A 23,184-nucleotide genomic window follows, 5' to 3' on the forward strand; every position below is an offset into this window, starting at 1 on the left:
AGCCTCTGTCACTCCAGCTCTATTCTCCGCCCTGAACTGCCTCTGGAGTGACAGAGGCTTCAGATCTACCATAGCTCTTCAGTCCTCTGTGGCTGAGAAATCAATGTTTTAATTGATATATAACTGAGGCTGAAGAGCTATGGTAGATCTGAAGCCTCTGTCACTCCAGCTCTATTCCCTGCCCAGCACCGCCTCCTCTCTCCTCTTGCTTAACTGACAGCTCCTTTGCCTGAAGTCCCATAAAATAGAGGCTGTCGGTCAAGGAGAAGGAGGCGGTTCAAGGCTCGGAGTAGAGCTGGAGTGACAGAGGCTTTAGATCTACCATAGCCCTTCAGCCTCATTTACATATCAATTAAAACACTGATTTCTCAGCCACAGAGGAACGGACTGGACTTTTCTTTGAAAGCGCTACATATGCATATAGATAGTTTTGGGGGTGAAATCCTGCTGACAGATTCCCTTTAAAGTCCACATTGTAATCTGAAAACACCAGTGGATTTTCCACATTTTCTTGGTTTCTCAGCCTGACTTTTCCGCTTTCTGACGACCTCTTCTTGTGACTCCTTTCCGGAGAACACTGTGTGAATTCTCCCCTCCTGATCTTTTTTTTTTTACTTTTTCCCGTTGAAGGTTGTGAGACTCGGGTGGCGTCGGCGGGCACGGAGAGTCGCACTTCATTTCATCAGACGGACGCGACTGATTCTCCAGCACGAAGTGCCGATAAGGATCATCCGCCGCCGTGTGCCCCCCGGGGGCCAGCCGGAAGTGAGGAGAACTTTGCCTACAGAGCGTTCCCCGACTGTAACCGCCTATGTGTCAGTCCGGATCTCTCTGAAGAAAACGAAGAAGTGAAGCAGCGAGAAAGCATGTCCGTCTGCCTGGCGGAGGTGTACAGGTGCAGCTCCGGGTGGTCCAGCGCCTTCTGCGGAGCAGAGATGTTTGACCCCGATGTCCAGCATTATGTCACGATCCTCGGCCGGCAAAAGGATAAGTGTTCGAGGAGTATGGAGGCCAAGAGGCTGGTGGGTGTCTCTGCAGCTCGTTTCTCTATACAAGGTTGACATCTTTGTATTCTCTTACAATATGTAGGGGGCCCAGCTAAAGGTGGTCTCGTCTCAATTTACAGCAGACTGTGAACCTACATAACTACCTCCCTCCTCCATTCACTAGAGACTGAGACTCTATGGTTGTGGTTATATTGCTTCCAGACATTCATCTTTCTATCCTCCACATACTGTAGTATTGTGAAAAGCAAAGCTGTAGTATAAAGCATGGGGGAAATTCAGTGAGCCGCTCTGGACTGGGGTCTAAGAGGTAATGTGTCTCCTTCTGACAAGTGACGACAAGCCAAGCCTGACATGTCAAAGTGAGCAGACTTATAAGCCAAGCAATGCTCCTCTGGGAAATTAAATATGTAAATTGTCTCTTCAGAGAGGAAGAGGACTAGAACTCTAGGGCCAACTATTGGAAGCAGCGATCCTAAAATTCAATATCAACACTTCAAAGAGCCTTGAAATATGACCTAGGATAAAAGCCAAACCAGAATCTCAATTTGCAGACACGGTGTTTCGGGATACTGCCCCTCATCAGTGCAAAGTATGAGATCTGATTTGGCTAGGTGAGAGGCTCTGGACTTTGGTGTAATGGAATTGCTGCTTCCAACAGATGGTGCTAGAATTCTAGTCCTCTTCCTCTCTGTAGAAACAATTTACATGTTTAATTTCCCAGAGGAGCATGCATGGCCTATAAGTCTCCTCACTCTCACATGTCGGGTTTGGCTTGTCACTCTCCACAAGGAGAAACATTAAACCGCAACCATAAGAAGATATTTGTGAGATTTCGGGAATCTGTATTTGTCTATGGGCAGCTTTTCCCTCTTCTGCTGCTGCATCATGTGAACATAAACTAAAGGTTCCTATACGACGGCTGACCACTATGTCTCCTGACTCCGCCATGTACATGCATGCTCCGTTCAGCTGAGAGTGCATTTGCTTACAATAGGGTGAGTGTAGTAAACCTGACGGCAGCTTATCTTCTCTGAGCAGCCATGGTTGTATTAACATGGGCAGAGAAGAATAAACTGACGATGTCTCTTCACTTTCCCGGGAACAAGTTAAAAGCCAAGTTGATGTCCGATCACCCACCTCATGTTCTTATCTGAAATCTGCTGAAGAGTCAGGATAACCTCACAGCTGTTAGATCATTGGCTAATCTTGCTGGACTCTGTGGGTTTGATGCAAATATTATCTAAGGCTTATAAGCCCCTTAAAGGTGTCGTCCGGGTTTATGGTATTGACGACCCCTTCAGAGCTGATCTACAGTTCCTGGTTAGAGGCTGCTCCTGCCTCCCCCGGAGGTAATGTCGCCGAGCGTGATGGCAAGGTGTGGGTCAGGCCTCCAACGATCTGATATTGATGGCCTCAGTAGCTGGTCATGCCAGGTGATCAAACCCTCAATGATCTGATATTGATGACCTCAGTAGCTGGTGATTTCTGGGGTCAGACCTCCAACGATCGGATATTGATGACCTAAGTATCTGGTCATGCCAGGTGATCAAACCCTCAATGATCTGATATTGATGACCTCAGTAGCTGGTGATTCCTGGGGTCAGACCTCCAACGATCTGATATTGATGACCTAAGTATCTGGTCATGCCAGGTGATCAAACCCTCAATGATCTGATATTGATGACCTCAGTAGCTGGTGATTCCTGGGGGCAGACCTCCAACAATTTGATATTGATGACCTCAGTAGCTGGTGATTCTTGGGGGTCAGACCTCCAACGATCTGATATTGATGACCTCAATATCTGGTCATGCCAGGTGATCGGACCCCCAACGATCTGATATTGATGACCACAGTAACAGTAGCCCGGACATCCCCTTTAAGGCAAAAAGCCTTTATGGACTGGTAAGTGCAGCACACAGATTGTAATTCTCAGATGTCTCTAGTTATAATGGCGTTTTTCACAGGTACAGATAACTTGTCAGCCGTCATTTACAACCCACTAAAAATACCCTTTTCTTGAATATTTAGCACATTTCCCTCATGTAGCACTTCGCTAGCAGGAGTCACTTGTGGCCACGGGGGTCTTGACTCGCAGATGTAAAATTTTAATTGTGTTCAGGTTTAGATCTCATGGGAAGTTTCCATAATAATGATATAATGATCTCATCATACACGGTAAATATTCAGCCTGGGTATTCACATGATGACGAATAAATAAATGTGCAAAACTGAAAAATGAGATTTTATTTCTCTTTTGCAGGAACTGGAGCAGCAGCTGATGATCGAGACCAAAAATTACAGGAAAACTGTGAAGCTTTATCAGAATCTGATGCTGAAGGGGAAGAGGAGTAAAGGTAAATGGCATCTACATGTCATTAGATGGGGCTGCGTACCAGAGGGGGACAGTGCGGAGATCGGGGTTGAAAACATCCAGTGGATGGGGGATTGTTATTAGCAAAACTATAAAATGTTAAGATTTTTCAGGAAAAATTTGACCTTGATGTCCAGGGTTTTAGAACTTGCATCCCTTCTGCTTTGTGGTTTGGTGATCCCCATATACCAGGAGCTTCTCCTATGATCATTGCATGCAGGAAAGAACCTAAAGGGAACCTGTCCACTGATTCATGATGTCCAAACCGCGGGCAGCATGAATTGGAGTATGGCTGCACCATTGCAGACCGGTACGCATGGTTTAAAGGTCCGGTCGGGGACCATAGAAATACATGAGACTAGTCAGGCGCCGCCGCAGCGCTGGCTCGTTCTAGGTGATTGAAAGGTCTGTCCCATGTGTGGGAGAAGGCATCCAGGGTTGGCGCTGGATTGGTCTCATCTATTCCTATGTTCCTTTAAACTGTACAAACTTGGCCTCAGTTGTGCAGCCGGTCTCGGATTCGTGCTGCCCGTGGATATTCCCATCTTTGCATCCAAATATCTATCCACAGAATAGGCGATAACTCGCTGATCGCTAGAGGAATCCGGCCAGTGAGACCCCCACTGAAGCACATGCATGCCCCCCCTTCCGCTCCAGTTCTTATCTACAAGACTAACGTGCAAAGATTGGAATAACCCTTTAATAGCCGTTGCCTGACCACCACTCCATTCCCAGATGTAGATGTCTCCTCTTCTGTGACCATGAAGCGAGTGCTATGTGAGCGACACGCGGTCATCACTTCCAGGGTCATTCCCGTCTTCATCAATGGACTCCTTACTGGAATGCAAATTGTACTTCTAAATATTGTATTTTCTGTAGGATCTGATGTGAAAGACTTGTTGCCCAAGCTTAAAGGTCATTTGGAAGAAATGAAATCAAAGGTGCAGTTTCTTGAACTGGCCAAAAAATTGCTTCAGGTAAGGCGATGGTCATATTGGTCACCTGCTGAAGTTTGGCAGCACGTCGCCCCTCTCCTGAACACCTCAACATGGACCCTTCTTTGATTTCTGATGAATCTGAGGCTAGAAGGGGGAAACGCGTAGGAGCATGTTCACACTGTGGCGATTGAACAGATACAACCTAAGATAAAAACAAAATGACCAATTCCCTGTTGTAAATAAATAATAATAGTACATATAAATAACATAGGGTACTTGGTAAAACAGTGTTTTTGATCAAAATAGCCTAAAAGCCATCCCACCAGCACCAAGGTGACCCATCGGGAGAGTCCTATCATGTAGTGTTAAAACGTCACCTGGTATCAGACAACCTCAATGTATATGGGGCAGAGCAGGACCGGGGCCTATTTTACATACAGTACAGACCAAAAGTTTGGACACACCTTCTCATTTAAAGATTTTTCTGTATTTTCATGACTTTGAAAATTGTACATTCACACTGAAGGCATCAAAACTATGAATTAACACATGTGGAATTATATACTTAACAAAAAAGTGTGAAACAACTGAAAATATGTCTTATATTCTAGGTTCTTCAAAATAGCCACCTTTTGCTTTGATGACTGCTTTGCACACTCTTGGCATTCTCTTGATGAGCTTCAAGAGGTAGTCACCGGAAATGGTCTTCCAACAATCTTGAAGGAGTTCCCAGAGATGCTTAGCACTTGTTGGCCCTTTTGCCTTCACTCTGCGGTTCAGCTCACCCCAAACTATCTCGATTGGGTTCAGGTCTGGTGACTGTGGAAGCTGGGTCATCTGGCGTAGCACCCCATCACTCTCCCTCTTGGTCAAATAGCCCTTACACAGCCTGGAGGTGTGTTTGGGGTCATTGTCCTGTTGAAAAATAAATGATGGTCCAACTAAACGCAAACCGGATGGAATAGCATGCCGCTGCAAGATGCTGTGGTAGCAATGCTGGTTCAGTATGCCTTCAATTTTGAATAAATCACCAGCAAAGCACCCCCACACCATCACACCTCCTCCTCCATGCTTCTTGGTGGGAACCAGGCATGTAGAGTCCATCCATTCACCTTTTCTGCGTCGCACAAAGACATGGTGGTTGAAACCAAAGATCTCAAATTTGGACTCATCAGACCAAAGCACAGATTTCCACTGGTCTAATGTCCATTCCTTGTGTTCTTTAGCCCAAACAAGTCTCTTCTGCTTGTTGCCTGTCCTTAGCAGTGGTTTCCTAGCAGCTATTTTACTATGAAGGCCTGCTGCACAAAGTCTCCTCTTAACAGTTGTTGTAGAGATGTGTCCCCTGCTAGAACTCTGTGTGGCATTGACCTGGTCTCTAATCTGAGCTGCTGTTAGCCTGCGATTTCTGAGGCTAGTGACTCGGATAAACTTATCCTCAGAAGCAGAGGTGACTCTTGGTCTTCCTTTCCTGGGATGGTCCTCATGTGAGCCAGTTTCTTTGTAGCGCTTGATGGTTTTTGCAACTGCACTTGGGGACACTTTCAAAGTTTGCCCAATTTTTCGCACTGACTGACCTTCATTTCTTAAAGTAATGATGGCCACTCGTTTTTCTTTACTTAGCTGCTTTTTTCTTGCCATAATACAAATTCTAACAGTCCATTCAGTAGGACTATCAGCTGTGTATCCACCAGACTTCTGCACAACACAACTGATGGTCCCAACCCCATTTATAAGGCATGAAATCCCACTTATTTAACCTGACAGGGCACACCTATGAAGTGAAAACCATTTCCGGTGACTACCTCTTGAAGCTTTGAAGCTCATCAAGAAAATGCCAAGAGTGTGCAAAGCAGTCATCAAAGCAAAAGGTGGCTACTTTGAAGAACCTAGAATATAAGACATATTTTCAGTTGTTTCACCCTTTTTTGTTAAGTATATAATTCCACATGTGATAATTCATAGTTTTGATGCCTTCAGTGTGAATGTACAATTTTCATAGTCATGAAAATACAGAAAAATCTTTAAATGAGAAGGAGTGTCCAAAGTTTTGGTCTGTACTGTACATCATGCACTTTTCAGATAAAACGCTTTGACGCTCCTATTGAGAATCTGTTTTTTAATTGATATAATTAAAGTTAGGTTTTAATTAAAGGGTTTCTTTCTTTTCTCCACCATTTTTGGATTTTTCTTTTCCTAAAACAAAAAGTCTTGTGAGAAGCCGGCGGCTTTTACACCCCGGTGTTCTCCAAAGAAATACCAGACACCATCTACGAGGGACACAGTAAAAAAAAAAAAAATAAATAAAATTCAACAATGCTTTTTCCAACCGCTTACAATGCCTAGAATTACGCAAAGATTGAGTATTTAAGAGTACATTTTTAATGGTGAGACTTTTCTGTTCTATGGGTCTTTTTATTCCATCGTTCTATTCTCTCCACTTGGAGGTTTCTTATGCTGAACAATGGGGGCTGGAGTCGCGGGACCTCCCCACGGTGGCGAACCTGGCAAGTCTTCCGTCTCTGAGCTCTTCTGAAATCGATGCCTTTCTTCTTATGTACAATGAAAAAGCTCACAAGCGAGACCACACATCAAAGAACCTCCAGGCCGGGACTCCCCTGGGGCTGCTGGTGCATCTCTACTCCAGGTACGACCCGACGCGCGCTGCGGGATAATAATATGGAGAGGATGTTGTTGTAGGATTTATGGAGATCAGTCATGGATAATGCATGTGAGGCTGCACGTATATTTGACACTTTTTGCAGGTGTTCCATGAATGTTGTTTTTTGGGGTATGGAAAAGCATTCTGCCCCTGTGACGTACTTTACAATCTTTAGGAAATGGGATCAGATGTGTTTAAAATTCCTAGAAATCCATACGTACTGGTATGAGAGCAATCATACTCGTATTCCCAACTGCCGGCGATGTACAGCCGCTCGCACATCTAGGAGGGGGCTAGCTGTTTAGTATTAGATAACATGTCTGCTGTTACGTGTAGTGCACCATGCCTTATTACTGCCCATACTAATATCTGAGGGGGCTGCGCCATCGTTTTCATCTCTTTATGGAGCTAAAAAAGGAGCCGAAAGGCTGAATCCTCCGAATTTCATCTTGGGTCCTACCGGTAAGGGCTTATTCACCCAACGTGTGGCAGTCGTATGTCCATAATTCCCAGAACTGGGAGCATTATATCTGGCTTGTTAGTAGGGATGAGCAGACCTGTGAAAGCTCGGGTTCAACCGAACTGTAGTCCAAAGAACCAGAACTCTACCCGAACTTTATCCAGAACCAGAACTCCGTAGAAGTCAATGGGGACCTGAACTTTGGTCTCTCCCTCCCATATTAAGAGGCGATCACCTCTTAGGAATGCTGTGTGTCTTCTCCAGAAACACTTCTCTGCTCAGGGGCTGGTGTAGATTTCTTTCGTAATTGACACATCTTTTATGGCGTAAATTATGATTTTTCTTGGGGCGCATTTGGTTGCACCCCGTCCTGTTCGTGCTCTGCGCACTTTTCAGAGCACAAGGCGGGAAAAGACGCCAAGTTTTGCAAAATTATTGAGCACCTTCACGTTGCGCAAAAAGTTTTCGAAAACTTCAAGCAATTTTACTCTGGCAAAAACTGATGAATCTGCTCCGCCCTGAGTGCTCTGTACAGACGTGGCGTGGAGATTAATCCCCAGTTCCAGAAGACTGCATTTCACCAGAAGAACGTGTGAAGCATGGCGGCGGGAATGTTCAGGACCCCACCGGCCATGATGCATGCAATAAAGCAGAATATTTCCACTTGTTCTGCTTTATTGCATCATGGCCGGTGGTAACATAATTCATTGTTTGGGGATAATGGCAAAAAAAACAACAACTTTACATTGGGGGGTCCTTAGCTTTTTACTTTTTCAGACACAATCTAGGGGTTATAGTTGTGCCCTGATGTCAATTAATTGCTACTTTTCTCAGAGGAATTACAGAGGAACGACGCAATGCAGAATTTTAAGTAAAGATGTTTCTGAATTGCTTTATGGTGAATACAATAATTTACTAGAAATGTAGAGAAGCCATTTCATATACTAGTATGCGCCTCCCTTGTTGCTTGCTGTGCTCATAGTGACTCATTTTCTTTGTCCTTTTCCCTTTTTTTTTTTCTTTTTCCGCCCAGAAATGCTGTTGTGGACGGCTATGTGCAGCAGTTCTTCTACGCCTTCCGGTACTTCTGCTGCCAGGAGGATCTACTGAAGTTCCTTGTGGACCGGATTAACAACACATTGCCAAGGTTTCTATCTTTCTATTTCTAAATATATGATTTATTTAAATAGAAGAACTATATATCAGCGTGTCGTCGTCTTCCAAGGTGGACTGGCCGTATACATGTGCAGGTTTTACCCCCCACAAACCTTCTGTGACCGCCAGGAATGCTGATCTCTGGCAGCCATTCACCTTCATTCCCCAGTAAAACCACCTCGATCGTTCTGTGCTCATAGGCTGCCATTGTTCTCCACAGCAGTGCGCCTGTTTACACCTGACGATGCGCTACCAAGAACGATCATTTTCTAAGCAAGCTTAAACATCATTTCACCCGACAATCGTTTTGCTCATTTGTCAGGTGATTAGCAACCTGTTTACCCTCCAGAATTATTGTTTCGAATAATCCTGCGCTATAAGTGCACCCTTGGGGAACTAGTAAAATGATCAATATCTGTACTGGCGTTTCTACTTAGTTGATCCAGCACTCGTAGAAAATGCCTTAAAATCAAGCATGCATCATGATGCGCTGCAATGGAGCAGGTAGACATAAGATATGCTGGGGCATCGGGAGTTTGGAACCTGTTCCTTCCCGGTTCTTAATCTTCAAGAATTGGAGAGAAACAGGATGGAATTTCTGTATTCTCAATAGAAAAACAATGGTGGCAGATTTCTGGGTGTGTTTTTTTTTTTTTAACATACCCCATTTGGATTTTTTTTGTTTTCTTACAATTCATATTCCCATATAATGTATCATTAAAAAGAAAAATAAGCCCTGATACGGCAATTGTTGACTGAGGAGGAAATAAAAAAATAAAAATAAAAGTTGTGACTCTTGGAAGAATTGAGAGAATAACCAAAAAGTGCAAAAATTTAAAAATAAATAATTGCTGGCCATGAAAGGGTTAATCTCATGTGGTATTTTACCAATTGCACTATTAAAGTCTGCAACGTTTCCAGCCCACGTGGATTTTTCCTTGGCGCTTTTTATTTTCTGCTGCGGAGCTCCCAATCTCATGGACAGCCTGCAGCCACCACTAGAGGGCGCTCACTGTTCATTGAACTCCATAGGACACTTTGCACCGAGCTGATGTCGGACCCTCTGCCGCTGTACGGAGGGGGGTGATGGAGTTAATCACAGCTGACTTGTGGACTTTTTTATTAATTTTGGAAATATAAGAGGTCTTTTATTGTAAAATGTCGGTTACGGCTTGTAATATGTGTGCGGTGCAGTTAATTAATACCACATTGCTGGGATCCGGCCAAACAGGCAATGTTACTACATGACCGGCCTCCCACATGGGAAATGCGGCTTCTCCGTCTTACAAGGAGGGTGGGGACCGCTGACTAATTTCTCCTATTTCTACTTCTCCTCCCAGCACTTGATGTGTATATATAATGTATATGACGGTCATTATTTTACTAATATTGTTCTGTGTGACTGTAGAGAAGACATGGACCCCTCTTGTTTGGACGCCAAAATCTATCATCGGTCCCTTGTGCTCCTACAAGCCTGGATAGAAGAATGCTGGAGCATCGACTTCTCCATGAACCCAGATCTTCTAGACAAGATCGAAGTCTTAAGTAATTCCCAGGTGATTTAGCTGAACAAGCGCGAAAATACATTTGAATTGATCAGAAGTCGCTGTAAAGGGAAAATGAGCTATTGGTTAAATCGGGATTTTATGTTAAATGTCATTTTAATTTTGTTTTTGTGTTTTGGTTTTGTCTTTTTTTCAGTTATCAATATCACTATGTAAAAATGAATGGAAATATTTCAATTGTCACATTGGCCACTAGGACTAAAGCCCCCGTCTCACATAGCGAGATCGCTGCGGAGTCAAGGTTTTGGTGACGCAACAGCAACCTCACCAGCGATGTCGCTATGTGTGACACTTTGCAACGATCAGGCCCCTGCTGTGAGGTCGCTGATCGCTGCAGAATGTCCTGGACCTTTTTTTGGTCGTTGCCCTCCCGCTGGTCAGCACACATCGCTGTGTATCACCAGCGATCAGGCTGGTAACCATGATAAACATCGGGTTACTAGGGGCACACGCGCACATAGTAACCCGCTGTTTATCATGGTTACGAGCCTGCTAAAGTGAGCGGTAACCTCCCGCTCACCGTAGCAGGCTCGTAACCATGATAAACAGCGAGTTACTAGGTGCGTGTGTGCCCCTAGTAACCCTATGTTTACCATAGTTACCAGCCTGCTCCTGCTTCAGCAGGCTGGTAACCAGGAGCAGGACATCGTGGAAAGATTCTTTCCACGATGTCGCTGCTCCCCTGATCGCTGGTGAGCCTGCCTGTTTGACAGCTCACCAGCGACCACATAGCGACGCAGCAACGATCCCTGACAGGTCGTATCGTTGTCGGGATCGCTGTAGCGTCGCTAAGTGTGACGGGGCCTTTATCCTAGACTCACAATTCCTGTCCTGTCTCTTCAGCTGTCTCATTATCAGCACAGGATTATATAGACTGATAACACCTCTATGTACAGCAGAGAGCACACAATCCACTAATCACAATAAGTGATATCACAGCTCACCTCCTCCTCCTGTACAATGACTGATAACAGCTCTATATACAGTAGATAACACACGATCCACCATTCACAAGAGAGGATGTTACATCTCACCTCCTCCACGTTCTGTACAATGACAGATAACACCTCTATATACAGCGGAGAACACACGATCCACCAATCACAATAGGTGATATCACAGCTCACCTCCTCCGGTACAATGACTGATAACACCTCTATGTACAGCAGAGAACACATGATCCACCATTCACAGGAGAGGATGTCACAGCTCACCTCCTGTACAATAACTGATGACACCTCTATATATAATAGAGAACACAGGATCCACCATGCACAATATATTTCACAGCTCACCTCCTTCTCCTGTACAATGATGTTTGCCCTAATCAGAGCATGAGCAGAAAATACTTCTGTACAATTCAGTAGGGTCTGAGTCAGTTTATTGCTGATAATCTCCATATGCCCAACAGGAATTAGAAATCTGATATTACACCCAGTGGCCATAGTAAGAATTGCAGGATTTTTCATCTTTTCTTGTTTATCACGACACATTCCCTTTCTGTTATCCACTACTTGGACAACCCCTTCTCAATCTGAGTGTTTTCCCTCATCAAAATGAAAACACATATATTCACCTCCGGTTCCAGTGCTGTTCCAGCAGTGTCAGCACTCTCTCTCCCGGGGCTCAGTGAGGTGTTTACGTCACGTGATCCCTGCGCCCAAACACCTTACTGAGCCTCGGGAGAGCGAGTGCTGACACTGCTGGAACAGCGCTGGAACGGTGTTTACGTCACGTGATCCCTGCACCCAAACACCTTACTGAGCCCCGGGAGAGCGAGTGCTGACACTGCTGGAACAGCGCTGGAACGGGAGGGGAGTATAAGTGTTTTTATTTTGACAGGGGAAAACATTCAGATTTGAGAAGGTGCAAAAACCAGTTAGTACAGCTCGTGCCCTCAACTCGCGACAACCACCTCTGTATGTGACTGCAGCCTTCAAGGGGTTGTCAACTACTAGGAAAACCCCTTTAAGGCTGCAGTCACATACCAATGTGGTTGTCACAAGTTGACGGCACGAGCTGCTGTGATCACTAATTGGTTATCGCTCTGTTAATGTGCAGATAACCGATATTGGGGACAATGGGGGAGACTCAGCTCTGGACCCGGTGAGGGGGAGTAAAGCTCAGATCGCAGCTGCGGCAGAAGGGTTTTCTAAAACCAGAAAACCCCTTTTTATTACAATCCTTGTGTCTGTGACCATATAATATTGTACCTTCATGTTTCCTTGATTCCAGATCCTTCCCAGGGATGAGCGCGGTGACTACTTGCTGTCGCTGCTGCAGGAGCTCTCCTGTAAGAAGTGCACAATCTCTTCTCCTACTCTGGGGTCTGAGAAAAGGGACGACACCAAATCCCTGCACTCCCTGTGCACCAAGTTCTCGGAGGATAATGTTTCTAGGAAGGTTGGTGTTTTCCCTGCTCTTCTGCTCCATGTTGGTCCCAGTATCTGTTATTTTTAGGTCTCCTCAGTATAGCGTCGCTCCGGGATCTGGACACGTGAAGACTCTTGGGCTCCTTCAGGAGAACTTTCTAATGTTGGACCATCTACCAATTTTTAATGTTGGGGCCTGACATTAGAGAAACAATAAATTCAAAGCTAATACACTGTGTTAAAGGATGTGGCTGTATGTTTTCCTGCACATTGCTGGCTGCTGAATGAGTTAATTGAGAATCTATAAGTGAGCTCATGCTGATAGGGGCGTTAATGACTTTTTTTTTTTCTTCTGAGTTCCTCTGTGCTGATTTTTGACATCAATCAATGTTCAGTCAACTTTGATGTGGTCTGTTATTTATCAGTGCAGAAATTAGCTAAAAAATGCAAAAAAAGACTTATAAGCTCACTTTAGAATGAGCTCACTTACGGATTCTCAGTTAACTCATTTAGCAGCAAGCGATGTGTAGGGAAGCTAAGAGCCGTAAGTCCAGTGAAGTGTCTGAAGGGATGAAGCATGACACTGAAGAAAAAAAAAACTGTAGCTATAAGAAAAAAATTAAATGACTTGCTTACCCTTCCTGAGTTCGTCGCTGATCTCTGCCACTGAGCTAGTCTCTGTTGTATGACTTGAGCGCTGACTACACATTGATATCACTGAAGCCAATCTGTGAGTTCAGCAGCTCATGCCATCTACAATTGCTCATTGATGGATTGGCTGCAGCACTGATGTCATGTCCACAGCACTGCAGCCAAACAGAAACCAACGCAGCAGTGGAGAGATAACGCTGGCTCCGAGGAAAGTAAGTCCTAGTCACTTTGAAAGTGCGAGATACCATTCAGCCATATCTCTCTTGATTCCTCCATGCACAGGAGCGCTCAGCTATATATATATATATATATATATATATATATATATATATATATATATATATATATATATATATATATATATATATATATATATATATATATATATATATATATATAATATAATATAATATAATATAATATAATATATATAATATATTACAGGGCCATGTGTGAAAAGATTGCCCCCCCCCATCCCCTTAATTTATGTTTTAACTGTGGTTTATCACATCTTAAGGAAGCTGAGTTCAATCTCCCTAGCCACACACACGCCTGATTACTGCCACACCTGTTCTCAATCAAGAAATCACTTAAATAGGACCTGCCTGAAAGTGAAGTTGACCAAAAGATCCACAAGAGCTAGACATCATGCTGCGATCCATAGAAATTCAGGAACGAAAGAGAAACAAAGTAAATGAGCTCTATCAGTCTGGAAAAGGTTATAAAGCCATTTCTAGAGCTTTGGGACTCCAGCGAACCACAGTGAGAGCCATTATTCAGAAATGGCAAAAACACGGAACAGTGATGAACCTTCTCAGCAGTGGCCGGCCAACCAAAATTACCCCAAGAGCCCAGTGACGACTCATCCAAGAGGTTACAAAAGACGTCACAACAACATCCAAAGAACTGCAGGCCTTGCTTGTCTTAATTAAGGTCAGTGTTCATGACTCCACCATAAGAAAGAGAGTGGGCAAAAATGGCCTTGCATGGCAGAGTTCCAAGATGAAAACCACTGCTGAGAAAAAAGAACATAAAGGCTTGTCTCAGTTTTGCCAGAAAACATCATGATGATCGCCAAGAATTTGGGGAGAATATTCTGTGGACTGACGAGTCAAATGTTGAATTTTTTGGAAGGTGTATGTCCCATTATATCTGGTGTAGAAGTAACACAACATTTCAGAAAAGGAACATCATACCAACAGTAAAATATGGTGGTAATGTGCTGGTCTGGGGCTTTTTTGCTGCTTCAGGACCTGGAAGACTTGCTGTGGTCAATGAAACCATGAATTCTGCTGTCTACCAAAAAATCCTGAAGGAGAATATCCGGCTATCTGTTCATGACCTCAGGCTGAAACGCACTTGTGTTTTGGATCGTTGTCCTGCTGCATAACCCGCCAGTAAGTCCGCCTCTGAATGGCTTAAGTAAAACAAAATTAAGACTTTGAAGTGGCCTGGTCAAAGTCCTGACCTTAATCCAATTGAGATGTTGTGGCATGACCTTAAAAAGGCGGTTCATGCTCGGAAACCCTCCAATGTGTCTGAATTACAACAATTTCGCACAGATGTGTGGCCTGAGTGTTGGAAAAGACTTATTGCCAGTTATCACAAATGCTTGATGTTGCTGCTAAGAGTGGCTGAACCAACTATTAGGTTTGGTGGGTAATTTATTATTTTTTTTTTTTACACAGGGCCCTGTAGTTTTGGATTTCTTTTTCCCTTAATGCATTTTGTGTTTACTTGTGTTATCTTTGTCTAATATTTACATTTGTTTTGTGATCTGAAACATTTTAAGTGTGACAAACATGCAAAAGAATGAGAAATCAGGAAGGGGGCAAACACTTTTTCACACCACTGTATATATGTATTGGCCCATATCACTGGAATTCGCAGGTTCAGCCGACCTTTATTTAATGTATTTCGAGGCCTTTGGTTGTGTCTGGAGCGTTTGGGTCTTAGGGTATGTGCACACGATGCAGAAATGAAGCAGAAATTTCTGCATCTCCCTGGCAGAAAAAACGCATGCAGATTGTGCATGCGTTTTTCCTGCAGAATACATGCGGATCCACATGCAGATTCACATGCGTTTCCGCATGCAGATTGACAAGCGCTTTCCAGGCGATTTTAGCATCACCTGGAAAGTGCTTGACAACTAGGTCACACTATATAAATCCATGCAAACGGCATGGATTTATATAGTGTGACCCGAGAGAGTGTATATACTTACCTCCGATGGCCCGCGCTGTCCCGCTCACTCCGTTCTCCCGGCAACTTTGAATTGAAAGACCTGCCGACGTCAGCGTCACGTGACCCGTCACATGACTGACGTCAGCGCAGGTCCTACAACTCACTGCAAGTGCCGGGAACCAAGCAGGAGCGGTGCGCGGGCCGACAGAAGGTAAGAATACATTTATTTTTTATTTTATTCTTTTTTGGTACCTGGGTGTGGATGAGACTCTCCTCTCCTCCACACTCGGGTACCATCCGCATATTAGAACGCGCCAATAGCGCAAGTACAGATGCTGTCTTGCGGAATTGGCGCGTTCTAATGCAAGTCAATGGCGGCGAAATCGCCGCGTTTCCGCAAAATTAATTGACATGCTGCGGATTTTTGACCGCAGCGTTCACGCTGCGGAAAAATCCGCATCATGGGCACAGCACATGCGGATTTCCATTGGGGAACATTGCTTCCCTTCTACCATGCGTTTTTCATGCGTTTCCGCAACTGCAAAAACGCCGCGGAAACGCATGAAATACGCATCGTGTGAACTCAGCCTTATTCACATGAACATGTCTGCAAAACACTAATCTGTTAAAAACAGCGCACAGATGAGTTCTGTTTTTACCAAGCCCTCCCCACCCCCCGAATGACCAAATCTGATCTGTGAATGTTCGGATTGGCCTGTCTGGCTCCATTCTGAACCGTAGTCGTCACTTTCGACAAATCTGCCAACGAATAGTGCTGCATCTACAAGTACAAAAAAGAGAAAAAGTAATATATCCTGACCATAAAGAGCATTATCTAATCCTAATATACCATTCCTGACTCCTACCCTTGTCTGCTCTTTTGCATTCCTTGCTTATATATATATATCTCTCTTTCCTTCTATTGGGGCTGATTGTGCCTGCAGCATGTTTTGAGCTTATATATTAGATTATGTGAGTACTATCTTTAAGAAGACTGATTGTTGTCTTTAGTGAATTTTGATAGTAACTGCTGCCATTATGTTATATGATTATGTGGATGCATTCTATAGGTACACATAAAATATAAATGTTTTGATTACTTAATGTTGCTCATTGAGTATTTGCAGCAGATTTTTCTGCTCCAAAAACGTCTCTCTTGGCTGGAAAACTGCGTAAAATATGTGCTTTTTTTGTGTGTTTTTTATTTTCCCCCAATCATTTGAATGAATAAAAATGCTGCAGAAATGCTGAATGAATTAAAGAAACAATGAGCAGCATGTGCATGAGATTTCAGAAATCTTTCACTTTGTTTGTGCTGTAAAAAGCTGCTTTCTTTTCATGGTAAAAACACAGCATGTCAACAAACCCCTACCCTTTCCCCGCAGGCCAGCCTCCCCCCCCCCCCCCCCTCTCCCCCCCCCGGCGTGCCAGGGTCCCTTTCTTCTCGTCCCCCCGCCCCCACGTGCCAGGGTCCCTTTCTTCTCCCCCCCCCCCCCCCCCTCCCCCCAGACGGGCCAGGGTCCCCTTCTTCTCCCCCCCCCGGCGTGCCAGGGTCCCTTTCTCCCCCCCCCCCCCTCCCCCCAGACGGTCCAGGGTCCCTTTCTTCTCCTCCCCCCACGTGCCAGGGTCCCCTTCTCCCCCCCCCCCCCCCCCCCGGCGTGCCAGGGTCCCTTTCTCCCCCCCTCCCCCCAGACGGGCCAGGGTCCCTTTCTTCTCGTCCCCCCGCCCCCGCGTGCCAGGGCCCCCTTCTTCTCCCCCCCCCCCCCCCCCAAACCCGGCGTGCCAGGGTCCCTTTCTTCTCCTCCCCCCCCCCCCCCCGGCGGGCCAGGGTCCCTTTCTTCTCGTCCCCCCGCCCCCGCGTGCCAGGGTCCCCTTCTTCCCCCCCCCCCCCCCACCCGGCGTGCCAGGGTCCCTTTCTCCTAACCCCCCCCCCCCGGCGTGCCAGGGTCCCTTTCTTCTCCCTCCCCCCAGGCGGGCCAGGGTCCCTTTCGTCTCCTCTCCCCGGCGGGCCAGGATGGATCCTGGTCCAGGACCCCTCCCCCCGGTGGGCCAGGACCCCTTTTTTCCTTCCCTTCCCCCCTGGGAACGTCCAGCCATGAAACCTTGACCTTCTCTGTGTACGACACCGTTCTGTTCATTGTGCGAGTGCCCAGACCTGATCGCAGCTCCGCCATGTTTTGCAGAGCTTCAACTGGAGACTTTCTAAAGGCAACGGCCTCCACATCCCTCACCACAGGGAGAAGACGTACACCATCTCCGCAGTGCTGCCCCGGCCGTGTTACCCCGGACTTGTAGAAGACCTGTCCTCGTACTATATGAAGGGAGAGGAGTGCAGCACAAGCTCTATACAGGAGTGTAGTGTTCAGCAGATCGCTGCGCAGCTGACCTTACTGCAAGAGGTGAGAATCTGTCACTACAACCATTGGGCACCGGGGTACTTCGAGGTGATGGGTGGGCAGTGCCATCCCTGCTATCTGGTAACCCTTTGGGTGCATCCACTCATTAAAGGGTGTCATCAGAAAAAAAATGTTTTACGGTTTAAATCAGGTTTTTATTTAATTTTATCTATTTTTTTTTTAAATCTTCATGTAGTTGTCCTCGGATTGCTTCATTATTAAGGTGTAATTCTGCTTTATTTTGCTCTATTATTGCATTTATTTAGTGTATAATTTTACTGAATGGCACATGACAGCCGATGGGCACTCGTTTGCCGATCAGGTGCCAGAGGGAGTGTGCTTTTATTATGAGACTAATTTCATCACGGACCACTAGAGGGCGCCAGAGCTCGTCACATACTGCAGATGGCAGATCTTACACCTGCCGCCTCCCTGCTGCGGTGACTGCTCCGGGTATCTGGCAGAGACCCTTTTACATGTCAGTGAGATGACAGAAGCTTGGATTGGTAGAAGGTCTGGAGACCCCTGATCACCAGATGAAGGGGGCAGAAGCACGATGAGATTATGTGAGAGCTGATGGGGCAGTGAGGTCGGCCAGACACCTCTGCCCCCAATGTTTCTCCACCCAGATAAATTGTGATCATAACTACGGACACTGACGACCGTCCACCAGAGGCAGCGCATAGACTATACAGGGGACTGACCGCAGCGTCTACACTATACAGGGGACTGACTGCGGCGTCTACCCCATACAGGGGACTGACTGCGGCGTCTACCCCATACAGGGGACTGACTGCGGCGTCTACCCCATACAGGGGACTGACTGCGGCGTCTACCCCATACAGGGGACTGACTGCGGCGTCTACCCCATACAGGGGACTGACTGCGGCGTCTACACTATGTACAGGGGACTGACTGCGGCGTCTACACTATGTACAGGGGACTGACTGCGGCGTCTACCCCGTACAGGGGACTGACTGCGGCGTCTACCCCGTACAGGGGACTGACTGCGGCGTCTACCCCGTACAGGGGACTGACTGCGGCGTCTACCCCGTACAGGGGACTGACTGCGGCGTCTACCCCGTACAGGGGACTGACTGCGGCGTCTACCCCGTACAGGGGACTGACTGCGCCGTCTACCCCGTACAGGGGACTGACTGCGCCGTCTACCCCGTACAGGGGACTGACTGCGCCGTCTACCCCGTACAGGGGACTGACTGTCGGCGGCATCTGTGCTAGACTGCAGCCTGACCGTGATTATATTGATTATAAAGCTGTCCTGGTGTCGTTAAATCTGATTTTTATTTTCTTCCATTTCTGCTTGGTAGGAAATGTTTCAGAAGTGCCATCCTGTCAACTTCTTGAACTCGCGGGCGCTAGGAGTTAAAGACAAATCCAGCAATGTTCCAAAGTAAGTCTGGAGATAAAGCACCAAGGTCACTGGATGGAGGCTCTGTGCTGGGGGAGAGGAAAATAAACTCTGGGCCAAGTGAGATCTTCCCGGCTGATGCAGGTGTCCTGGTATAATGACCTGGAGGTGTGGGATGGAGGGGCGCCGTGCTCGGAGGAACGCTCTGACCCCATTGTTGGGGGGACGCAGATTCTGACAGGTCTTTATTCATGTAAGGAAAACAGGACAAACATTTTGAGCAATTTTAACTAATGGGATGATTTCAGAATACAGCTGTATGATGGCATCGCTCCGCATATGTCTTCCCATCTCTGCAGTGATTGCCATGTACAAGCTCTATTCTTTTATCATTATTTTTAGCAAATAACCATTTTGTCTACTGCTCGTACAGACCTTTATCTTTACCCAAGTCTGTGAATTTGAAGGGTTTTTGCTCCACCACATGATGTAGAGGCTGAGACCCTGATTCCAGCAATATGCCACTCAGTGAGCTGTTTGCTGCAGTTTTGATAAAATCAGTGTTTTATCTGCTGTAGATCAAACAGTTCTCTGAATGCTGAGCTCTGTTTAACCCGCCCACAAAACTGATTGGCAGCTTTCTGTGTACATTGTGCATAGGCAGAACGCTGCCAATTAAATGTGGGGGCGGGGTTATACAGAGCTCATGAATATAGAGGACTACATAGTGATAATCTCCTGCTGATAAAACAGTGATTTTATCAAAACTACAGCAAGCAGCCCAGTAAGTGACACATCACTGGAATCAGGGTCTCTGTCTCTATATTATACTGCACTCGAGTAGCAAAAACCTGGTGATAGTTTTTCTTTGATACATTGTAGTAACTGCCGATTAGCCGGTTGGTGAGGGACAATGCCGGCCAAGTGACAAAATCCAGCGTATCCCTAATATCAGACAAAAGTGAATCAAAGACACAACTTCGCATAACTTTGTAATAAGCTTTGCGTTTTAGTCGTCACCTCTGGGTGATATTCATCTTCTCTTTATGTTTCCGACCTGATAGATCCTTCTCGGCGGAACCTCTTCTGGTCGAGGTTTGCAGTCTCTTCTCCCCTAACTGCACACAGGATAAGTATCTGCTACAGATGTTACGATTCGCCGACAGTGTCAGTACCTGGGTGGCAGCGGAGATTGTGACCTGTCACACAGCCAAGGTTTGATTGCATCTATCCAAATGTCTGTCTGTGTCCTCTGTGTTGTCTGAGCATCCATCGACCTTTGTGGTTTTGATATATGTGATTTCATAAGTCGCCCCATAGAGCCGCTCCGTGGTGCGGGGTTGTTTGTTTTTAATTATTCATGTAAAGGTAGAGATGACTCACGCTCTCTAGCTTCTTCTTGCTTGCTGTCTTCCACCAGCACTCTCTTGCTTGCTTTCTCCCTGTAGCATCTTCCTGCTTACTCCCTTGCTCTTTCTCCCTCTTGGTTGTGCTCTCTCTCCTTTGTTACCCTCTCGGTCGCTCGGTCTCCTCCTGCGCAGTCGCTTGCTCTTCGCTGTCTTCCCTCCAACTGCGCCCCCTTTCACTCATCGCTCTCCCCCTCCATCTGCGTCGTTCTCGCCCGACTCTCGCCCGCCCGTCGCTCTCCTCTCGCCCGACTCTCGCCCGCCCGTCGCTCTCCTCTCGCGCGCCCGTCGCTCTCCTCTCGCCCGCCCGTCGCTCTCCTCTCTCTCGCCCGCCCGTCGCTCTCCTCTCTCTCGCCCGCCCGTCGCTCTCCTCTCTCTCGCCCGCCCGTCGCTCTCCTCTCTCACCCGCCCGTCGCTCTCCTCTCTCACCCGCCCGTCGCTCTCGTTCGCCCGTCGCTCTCCTCGCTCTCGTTCGCCCGTCGCTCTCCTCGCTCTCGTTCGCCCGTCGCTCGCCTCGCTCTCGTTCGCCCGTCGCTCGCCTCGCTCTCGTTCGCCCGTCGCTCGCCTCGCTCTCGTTCGCCCGTCGCTCGCCTCGCTCTCGTTCGCCCGTCGCTCGCCTCGCTCTCGTTCGCCCGTCGCTCGCCTCGCTCTCGTTCGCCCGTCGCTCGCCTCGCTCTCGTTCGCCCGTCGCTCGCCTCGCTTTCGCTCGCCCGTCGCTCGCCTCGCTCTCGCTCGCCCGTCGCTCGCCTCGCTCTCGCTCGCCCGTCGCTCGCCTCGCTCTCGCTCGTCCGTCGCTCGCCTCGCTCTCGCTCGTCCGTCGCTCGCCTCGCTCTCGCTCGTCCGTCGCTCGCCTCGCTCTCGCTCGCCCGTCGCTCGCCTCGCTCTCGCTCGTCTGTCGCTCTTGCCTCGCTCTCGCTCGTCCGTCGCTCGCCTCGCTCTCGCTCGTCCGTCGCTCTTGCCTCGCTCTCGCTCGTCCGTCGCTCTTGCCTCGCTCTCGCTCGTCCGTCGCTCGCCTCGCTCTCGCTCGTCCGTCGCTCGCCTCGCTCTCGCTCGTCCGTCGCTCGCCTCGCTCTCGCTCGTCCGTCGCTCTTGCCTCGCTCTCGCTCGTCCGTCGCTCTTGCCTCGCTCTCGCTCGTCCGTCGCTCGCCTCGCTCTCGCTCGTCCGTCGCTCTTGCCTCGCTCTCGCTCGTCCGTCGCTCGCCTCGCTCTCGCTCGTCCGTCGCTCTTGCCTCGCTCTCGCTCGTCCGTCGCTCGCCTCGCTCTCGCTCTTGCCTCGCTCTTGCCTCGCTCTTGCCTCGCTCTTGCCTCGCTCTTGCCTCGCTCTCGCTCGTCCGTCGCTCGCCTCGCTCTCGCTCGTCCGTCGCTCGCCTCGCTCTCGCTCGTCCGTCGCCTCGCTCTCGCTCGTCCGTCGCCTCGCTCTCGCTCGTCCGTCGCTCGCTCTCGCTCGTCCGTCGCTCGCCTCGCTCTCGCTCGTCCGTCGCTCGCCTCGCTCTCGCTCGTCCGTCGCTCGCCTCGCTCTCGCTCGTCCGTCGCTCGCCTCGCTCTCGCTCGCTCGTCCGTCGCTCGCCTCGCTCGTCCGTCGCTCGCCTCGCTCGTCCGTCGCTCGCCTCGCTCGTCCGTCGCTCGCCTCGCTCGTCCGTCGCTCGCCTCGCTCGCCTCGCTCTCGCTCGTCCGTCGCTCGCCTCGCTCGTCCGTCGCTCTCCTCGCTCTCGCTCGTCCGTCGCTCGCTCTCGCTCGTCCGTCGCTCGCTCTCGCTCGTCCGTCGCTCGCCTCGCTCGTCCGTCGCTCGCCTCGCTCTCGCTCGTCCGTCGCTCGCCTCGCTCTCGCTCGTCCGTCGCTCGCCTCGCTCTCGCTCGTCCGTCGCTCGCCTCGCTCTCGCTCGTCCGTCGCTCGCTCTCGCTCGTCCGTCGCTCGCCTCACTGTCGCTCGCCTCTCTCTCGCTCGTCCGTCGCTCGCTCTCGCTCGTCCGTCGCTCGCCTCACTGTCGCTCGCCTCGCTCTCGCTCGTCCGTCGCTCGCTCTCGCTCGTCCGTCGCTCGCTCTCGCTCGTCCGTCGCTCGCCTCGCTCTCGCTCGTCCGTCGCTCGCCTCTCTAGACGTCGTTTCAATACCACATGGGATCCTTTATCGGTTTGCTGCCGTTCCAATAAATCGTGTAGGTAATTAATTCCTTTCCAAATAATTCCTTACCACGTATATGTATATATATATATCTCCACTATCAAGTAATATACTTGACAATGACCCACACAGGGTCGAAACATTGTGTGTTTTGGGATGGCGGAATAAACACCTCTTTTGCAACTGAACACCCTGGTATGGACGCTGTCTTTTACTTTTGTATGCTGATATTTCTTCGAGTGGGTTCATTGAGGATTATGGACTTGCATCCGTTGCAGTGAGTGCTGCTTACCACCATCTTTCCTGGACCTGATTCCTGCTATGTCACTTAGGGTATGTGCCCACGTAGCGTTTTACAAGCGTATATGCTGCGGAATTTCCGCAGCATAAACTCTTGGTAATCCGTCCCCCATGGTCCCCAATGACAAGCCGCAATGTCAATGCCCATGCTGCGGATTTCCGTTAATTTTGGGGACACGCAGCGTAATCGCCGCCATTGACTTGCATTGAAACGCATAATATCCGTCT

The 23,184-nt window shown here is 48.0% G+C and overlaps 1 protein-coding gene across 1 annotated transcript in view; it reads left to right on the forward strand.

Moving 5' to 3' along the window:
* Window positions 1-23,184, forward strand: part of KNDC1 (kinase non-catalytic C-lobe domain containing 1) — a 98,461-nt gene that overhangs the window by 60,505 nt on the left and 14,772 nt on the right. The window contains exons 17-26 of the mRNA XM_073685208.1: window positions 631-1,022; window positions 3,269-3,362; window positions 4,259-4,356; window positions 6,765-6,964; window positions 8,473-8,586; window positions 10,003-10,150; window positions 12,395-12,562; window positions 17,550-17,765; window positions 19,091-19,173; window positions 20,196-20,346. Coding sequence (XP_073541309.1) covers window positions 631-1,022; window positions 3,269-3,362; window positions 4,259-4,356; window positions 6,765-6,964; window positions 8,473-8,586; window positions 10,003-10,150; window positions 12,395-12,562; window positions 17,550-17,765; window positions 19,091-19,173; window positions 20,196-20,346 — 1,664 coding nt within the window. The remainder of the gene's footprint in view (window positions 1-630; window positions 1,023-3,268; window positions 3,363-4,258; window positions 4,357-6,764; window positions 6,965-8,472; window positions 8,587-10,002; window positions 10,151-12,394; window positions 12,563-17,549; window positions 17,766-19,090; window positions 19,174-20,195; window positions 20,347-23,184) is intronic.

The sequence above is a fragment of the Phyllobates terribilis genome, unplaced genomic scaffold, assembly GCF_046119375.1.
Source record: "Phyllobates terribilis strain yellow unplaced genomic scaffold, ASM4611937v1 Scaffold_5__5_contigs__length_657084704, whole genome shotgun sequence".
NCBI classification, from domain to species: domain Eukaryota; kingdom Metazoa; phylum Chordata; class Amphibia; order Anura; family Dendrobatidae; genus Phyllobates; species Phyllobates terribilis.